The sequence below is a fragment of the Eurypyga helias genome, unplaced genomic scaffold (assembly GCF_000690775.1).
Source record: "Eurypyga helias isolate BGI_N326 unplaced genomic scaffold, ASM69077v1 scaffold48627, whole genome shotgun sequence".
Taxonomy (NCBI): domain Eukaryota; kingdom Metazoa; phylum Chordata; class Aves; order Eurypygiformes; family Eurypygidae; genus Eurypyga; species Eurypyga helias.
The window spans coordinates 1-7932 of NW_010264575.1; the positions used below are offsets into that span (position 1 = coordinate 1).

General features: G+C 41.3%; 1 protein-coding gene across 1 annotated transcript; it reads right to left on the minus strand.

Annotated features, from left to right (window-relative positions):
- Positions 1 to 1676: 1676 nt before the first annotated feature.
- Positions 1677 to 5851, minus strand: LOC104505359 (corepressor interacting with RBPJ 1-like; the record flags this gene model as incomplete). Its single annotated transcript, XM_010156417.1, has 3 exons — positions 5337 to 5851; positions 3803 to 3885; positions 1677 to 2084 (listed from the first exon to the last, which is right to left on the minus strand). Coding segments are annotated over exons 1-3 (590 nt in total), but the record flags the coding sequence as incomplete, so codon positions are not given.
- Positions 5852 to 7932: the final 2081 nt, after the last annotated feature.

Consider the following 7932-nt stretch of genomic DNA (forward strand, 5'->3'; position numbering starts at 1 on the left):
GCCTTGTCCCCTAGCACGTCACCCTGCCTGCCCTCTCGTACACTGGGGTGATGCACCCTTCGCAGAGGTTCAGCTGGTTCGGACCGGCATTTTGGCAGTCTCCTCCTGTTCTTTCTCAGAGATTCCACATGCACATTAATTTCATCCGACTGCCGAACCCTACACCCTTTAACTCCCAGCTAGAACACCAGGAACAACCTAATGTAAACACATCTGAAAGAAGATGGTGACATCCCTTACGGGTTCGCCCTTTCAAACTCACTCACATGCACGTCAGAGGTAAGCCAGGTCATTTCCACCATGTATTATTCTCTGTGTGATACCGAGAAAATTCGGAGTTGTACAAAGCAGCAGTGGAATGTAATTAAAGAAGGTCCCATTTGTCCTGTGAGTGAGGAGAAGAAGAACGCTGCTGGCCAGAATCCCGAGTAGGGTGACACCTGTCCACCAACTGAGGCACTTCCAACTGCCACCCTGACAGGCAGAGAAGCATTTCCTTTGCAGCAGAAGCCTTGTGAAGCATTGCCTTGTGCGTTTGTACTGACTCAGAACTCCGGAGAAGGCGGCAACTCTTACTGTTTTTAAAGAATAAGGTATTTTATTATGGATGTTCATCTTCGTAACAATGTGTGCAGATAATAAGTGACAATCGTTAAAAAAAAGTCGTTTGATGAAAACAAAAGGATGACTATTTACATTAACTTTCTATCACAACAATGAAATACCTGAAACAGTTGAGGCAGGAAATATTCTTTTCATGTCTTGAGAGATTATTGAACAAGAACTTGACATTGTATTGACCCGCACCAACAGGGGTTCAAGATGTTCAGCTATCCCTGACCAAGCTGTACGCTGCAGGAGGTCAAAAAACGTTGGCTACACACTTATGTGAACCATGTCTCTCTGTTGTTTTAGCTCATAAAATTGATCTCTTACAGGGAACTTTAGGAAAAATGCTTCAGGATGAAAAAAACTCCCGCGCCCTCTACAATACGATGTTGTGATACCTGAAGCAGTGATTTTATCCAGAACGATCTCAAACGTTTGTTATCATTTAACCTATCGCAGGACATCTAAACAGAAATTACCAGTGACAAAAACAACCCTAGCATCAGGTCTATGAATTACTGCATGTATACAAGAGGTATTTGCCAACGAGTGTATGTATACAGTAAGAAAAATACCGTAACATTTACATCTAATTTACAAATATTCCAACGTTACAGAAATGATGCTGTTGGCTTTATGTAGGAAAAGCTAGTTACAGAGGCTGGAAAATGAACAGCAATACATAATTGAGCCCTTGTTAAAGGTATTCATCAAAAAACAGAGACACTCTTGTTTGCACCTGTCCCCTACACTATCTATTTTTTTTCCTCTCTCTGCTTCTACTTCTACTGCGCCTGCTCCCTTCTCCGCGTTCCACTTTACTGCACTTGTCCCCACAGCGCTCTCTACATTTTTTCTTCTCTCTGTGAACATCTGTGCTGGGGCTTCTGGTTTCCCTTTTCCTGTGCCGCCCTCTGCCAGGGCTCTGACTCGGGCTTTTTCGTGTCTGCCTTTGCCCAGAACTGCTGTGGCTCGTGCCAGGGCTCCTCCTGCTCCCCTCATCCCTGCTTTGGCTTCTACTGTCCCTCTCCTTTCGTTCAGTCTCTCTCCGGCTGGCGCTGTGGTACCTGCTTTTGGACTTCCTTTCCCCCTCAGAGGAGCCCCATTTGTTGTTCTCCACAGAACTATCTTCCTTTAAAAGCCTGTGCTTCTCCCGCTCTCTGTCCTTGTTACCGTGACTACCGGAGTGCTCTTGGTGAAGTTTTTCCTTCGTCTTTGCGCTCCCTTCTGAATCGCTGCTGCTGCTAGCCTCCGAAAACTTGTCTTTTTTTCTTTTCTTGGAATACATCTTCTTTTGTGCTGCTCTGTCTCTGCTGTCAGTCTCGCTATCGCTGCTGCTCACTGAAGTCTCGCTGGAGGACGAGGACGAGCATCTCGTCTTATGTTTCTTGTGTTTACTTTTGCTTTTTTTCTTTTGCTGCTTTTTCTTCTTCTTGTCTTTCTTTTTCTTTTTCTTCTCCAGTCGATCCAACTTCCTTTTGTTGTCAAAACAGAAGAGTAGCGCAATCAGATGTGTTAAGATATTCTGAATTTCAAAGTCACTGTCTTTTAAAGCTCACTGCTTCCGATGACCTACACAGTAAATACACTCTTTTCCATAACAACATGTTGAATCCCTCTCTTCTGTCAGCAAAGTATTTTTAAACTTCTAACCTGATGTTAATCATAGAACAAATCCTCCTGTAATCCACAGCTGCTTCCTCAAAACAGGAGGAATATGATTTTTTAATTCATTTAAGAAAAGATAGGCAAGATATGTCAATTTTGGCCTTGTAACTAGGAACAAATACGTTCAGTAGTGCTTTTTTCCCCTTGCCAGTCTGCTCTGGAGGCTTTGGGAAATCACTGCTGCTTTTGTTTGTCCATTTGGGTAAGAAATTTTGACAATGAAAAAATGCAATTAGCATTCACTTTCTATTAATGATGGAAACTGAGACGGTAAAGCCTACATCTCTGAGTTCTCCAGGCAAATAATACTAATCTTTTCAAGAATCTCTTCTGTCACAACTAGAAATTTACATTATTTAGCCGTAAGTGCAACGTTCCACCATGCACATGCATTCACTGCTATTCGACTGCTTCCACCTAGTTCTTATTTTGCTTCCTGTGTCTGCTCTTCTCAGAAAAATTAGTGACTGAATAGTGAAACTACGTTCAGCGTATTAAAAAAAAATCCCTTCAGACTAGTGCCATCTAAAGGACCCAAATATTTATTGAACTTCAACTTTCAAAATACAAAGTATTGTAATTTCATTGTGCTGGGCAAGCAGAAGTTCAAACAAAATAGCATTTTAAATTGCTCAAACTACATACACCTTCCTTACTCAAAGGGAACGTAAAATATGCCAACTATTTTCAGAGACTGATTTATTACGTATGCAAATGCCCTACCTGCCTGTGTACCTGCTCAGCCATTCACCTTTCTCCCTCCTCCCACTCCCCATGCACAGCACATCTGTTAGCCGAAACGGCTGTTTTAACTAGCGATACCTGTATGGGATCTACCAGGCAGTAGCTAATATTTTTGATTTTAAATGTTTTCAGGTGATTCCAAGATAATGTTCCAAATTAAGAAAGAAAAAAAAAACACCCTGTAAGTCACCTGGCACATGAAATCAGTAGGGCAGAGGCAAAGCATGAAAACCTCATTAACTGTTTATTAGAACGACAAAAGCACGGGGAGCTTCCTGTGCTGGCCTGGCTGCCGCAGCAACTGCAGCCCCAGCTCGGAGAGCAGCGTGGAGCTAGGCTACCCTCAGCCTGGGGGTGCAAGGGCAGGTTCGGTTTGGCCGCACAGGAGAAGGTAGCAAGCTTTGCCAAGATGTAAACCAGTAAAGAATATGGAATTTTTAATCCTGAAAGAAGATACTTTAAAAAATGGAATGCAAAAATAATATTTTAAAATAGCAACTGACTGCCTCTTTATTATTATTTCAGTATCCCATTTAAATCGGACATGAGCCCCAGTGCAAAGGCACCGCAACTAGATTAGAACAGCCAGATTAAAACTAAACGACTGGATGAAAACCCATGCTGCATAATGCCATTTGTGACCAAGTGTATGTTAAACTAAGCTGATTTTCTTCTGTACTGATGTTGCTAAATCCTTCCATGGCACAGAAGAATTACAGGGACAATCACGGAGCCAGAACCCCTGGCGATACAGATCCCCTCCACTAGGTACCACACTTACCTTAGAAGTTTCTGCTTTTGTTTGGTTGACAGTGATTTTAAAAATTCAACTTCTGGATCATCATCTTCGCTTGCAACAAATTCCTAGGAAAACGTGGTAAGACATTAAGTTCTTACATATAAAAATAATCTCTTCATTCAGATTTTTGTATTAAGAGCAATGCCTCTATGCACCTCATTTTTGCACAGGCACAAATATATCTGTATTACTAAGTCAGCTTAAGACTCCTTGGAAAGAGCAGCAAACTCGCTGCAAAGCAACCCCCCCGCCCCGCCACCACTCTGTCTCAAAGCTGAGTAGGTGTTATAATGTGGGGGTTATACAACAGGAGTTATTAGTAACCTCTGAAAAAAAAAAATCAGTAAAAATTTCTGAAACAGTTAATAAAAATGAGCCAATTTTGGAGCCCACATGATTCCCCAGGATAAGTCACTCCATTGTTATCACGCTTGGATGAATAGGTAAGATGCTAGTCCTGCTCGAACCCAGAGTAATTTAAGCAAATTACTTTTCTGTCTCGGTTTAGTCATTAGGAAAATGGGTATTAACACATCTACCTCACTGTTGTGTTATTAGTCTTTAAATGTTCAAAAAGTGTTCTAGCAATGCAAAATACTGTAATCATATAATCTACATACAGTAACGCAATCAGCAGAGCATAGCTGCTTTGAAGACCCTGAATTCTTCCAATTACGTGCATCTGACACACTACAGTTCTCCACCGTGATGGTTTTAATTTTAGCCACGCTCAGGAGCGGAAAGAAGAAATAAAGATTTAAAAGCTCTTCCAAAAAAACCCACCACATCTAACATAAACCAAACACACAGGTATCGCTCCGACTCATTTAACAGTGTCCATACGCTGCGTTTTTCTGGGGTACACAGCCTTTTTAAGTGCAAAGGTGCATCCATCATGCAATGAGATGTTGGTTTACTCAAGATCTCAAGACCAGCCGAGGGCTGCTGTCCCCCCTTTACTAGTGGTTGGACTATCCTGCCATATGAACAAAGGTTATTTCGTGGTGGCTCGCTCAAGGAGCGTGAGTGAATTCTCCACTTATTAAAGCACCTCAATCAGAAATGTGCCTTGTGCAGTCTAAGTAAAGACAATTAAACATTTCCACTCCCAGAAATAACAGATACAACAGTCAATCAAGCAAAACAAAAATCTTCAGACACAGCGTTCCTGGAAGTAATCATTTGTGCCCACTTCCTCAAACTTCATCCGAAGGCTAGCACTGCATCAGAAGAGTGCGGCAAAACCCCCAGCCATCCCCTTCATGAAAAATTCAATTTCTAGTCACCCGGAGGAGGGATTTAATTTATTGTATGTGGTTTTAAAAGAAGCAATTTATGATTCACCATTCTGACTGAAACAAAGCCGGCAACCAGTAAGTTCCTGGACTTTTTTCTGCTAGTACAGCTATTCAGCTTTCCTATGGATATGCATATTTGAAAACATTAAGTAGCAATTCACAAGCAATCACATTTAGATTTATAGACATTTTCAGCTTACTGGTAAAAAGATCATTACCTGTGATGGATCATTTGCGGTCAAGTTTCTCCCCAGTACATTTTGTTTCAGTGCAAACCCACTGTTTCTCATCTCCGCTATTAGCTCCGAGGGGTGCATTGATGGCCCTGTTCACAAAAATCACAGTTTGAATGTATCATTTATATCTCTCTACCTTTTTTGGACTCCACAGTAGGAATTCAGTTGAAGCTTTGTTAAGTAAAATCACAGCTAAATCAACTCAATAATCTTCTGCTGAGCAAATAATCAGATATGATTTTCTAAAACAGCAGTCTGGAGATTCAGAATAGAAAATAATTGCATTTTTCTTTAAGTACAAGGGGATTCTCTTATGTAACTTTGTCAGGTTGAAAACAATCTATTTAGGTAAGTCTAGTAATATATTTTTATTATAGTAAAAAAGCATAGGAAACCTAAAGAAAGCATATTAAGTAAGACTTTTAGGTGCCTCCTCTCCCTTGAAACAATGGAAAAATGAACTTCTAGTATGTTATTAATAGGGCATTTTTCATAATGACACAAATTTTTGAACTTAAATGTAAAAAGTAACCATTATTAGAAACTCAATATACACAGGGAAAATAAATAAATACGTGAAAAAATGGTCTGTGTCCTTACTTATTCGAGGGACCCCCAGATGTGCCAGGTCTCCCAGCTGTCATCAGAGAGATGAAAAACCACTCTATATATGGCATTAGGGTAGGTGTTTGGGATCAGGCATGTGTTAGCTTTCTTTGCAAACATCGACCCAGGAATAAAATGGGGGATGTGTTTTGGATTGTTCAGACTTGACTGCATAATTTATAAACCCTGTAAGTCACTCTTTTGCTTTAACTGAATACCCGTGATCATCAAAACCCTCGTGTACTTGTCTGAGTAGGTACTTCTTCCTCACCCTAAACACACACCTTTTTGTTAGCTCCCCTTCAGCACATTTCCTCTCCGTTCATTCACTACCGCACTGTGAATGAGTTATCACGACTACACAAGGTGAATCTAATCTAGGAGTGCCAAACACAGCATGGGACACACGATTACTACTACTCCACTGAACTAACTGAAAATGATGAGATTAACTAGTCTTACAAAACATACTGATCCTGCTTTGTGGTTTTAAGTTTCCTAGTTGTGGAGGTGGACAAAGCTCGTACTGTTTTAACACAGACAAGTATGGAAAATAAAGGGAGGCTTTTACTATGGAAAACATACGGAAAGTAAAATAGCACTTTTCCAAAAAAAAAAAAGGTTAACTTCAACTTTTTCTTTGCTTTCCTGTAAAACGCACTGCTTACAGAAACAAACAGGCCTGTGTGTAAAGCAGGAAGGAAGAAGACAAAACTTTGGAAATTATTTAAGGAGCCTTTGCATTCCTGACTTCCTCTGACAAGTTCCTTATTTAGCCAGGCAAGAGAATTTTCTACAAAGATACCTTTCAGTCTTTCCTGGAGTTTAGAGTTTTATTAAGCAGGTTATTCCCTACTCCCCTCTGTATTTTACCACCAGCATTTTTTCTTTTTACACGTTACAGTGTGCATGTAAGCTCGCTGAGAGTTAACTAAAGTATATGGGCTTCAGTGTGTACATTTTTGCTTGTTTCAAATTCAAAACCTTGCTCTGCTTGCCCAAATCTATTCTGGCTGGAACAGAAACCAGCATTAGACAGAAACCTAACAACAGAATTCGGTACTAGCAGATGTCTTGATTTGGAAGGGCCAGATAAACCTGCCACACAACTCAGTCAAACACCTGATGTTGGTCAAACACCGTAAGTATGAGAACGCTGGATGGAGACAAAGTGTAAAGTCATGAAAGAAGGTTTCGCCGTATCAAAGAAACCGAATCCTGTGACCACACTGAAGCCTGGAATCCCCTCGTTATTCAAAGGCAGTATGGACCGCTGCCAAACGAAGTAACCTGACTGACTTACCAGCTATTCCCCCTGCCATGTCTCACCCCTGTACAAATTTTGATGTGTACCGGATACCCAATTATTCTCATTACCGCGATCAGATAAACAGAGGAACGCAACCTGTCCAACTCTACAGAGGAGATTTGTAAAAGAACTAAGACAGAAGCCCTAACTTCATGGCTCCACACAAGGACTACAGGCAGGATTGAGACCAGAGGCATGAAGGCACGTGGCCCTTCAAAAGCAGAGTTCAGAATTATTTTCTAGAAAGAAACCTTTCAGGCGTGCTTTGTGCATAGCCCTGGCCAGAAGTAAGCAGAATAAGATTTTTATGTAAAAGAGAAAATTATAATGAACGCACACCACTACTGATCTTTGTGCACTTGTGCCCAGCGGATGCCAGTTGTGCTGTAATGCACCGATCAAGATAGGCAAACGGGGGAGCTGTCAGGGTGGCTGCTCAAGCTGGGATCCGACACAAACCACACACACGCTTTTGAGTTAGCCTCCACATGCCTGGTAAAGGTGAAATCAGCACTGGGCTTGAAAAACAAACACGCGGGTAAGCTGAGAAGGAAAGCAAGCTAGGCTAAGAAGAAATTCACAGGAGTTCTGTTCCCTGGTTCATTAATGACACTGCTCCACCTACAAGTCTGTAGTTGCAGCGTGGTATTACCATGCCAAGGA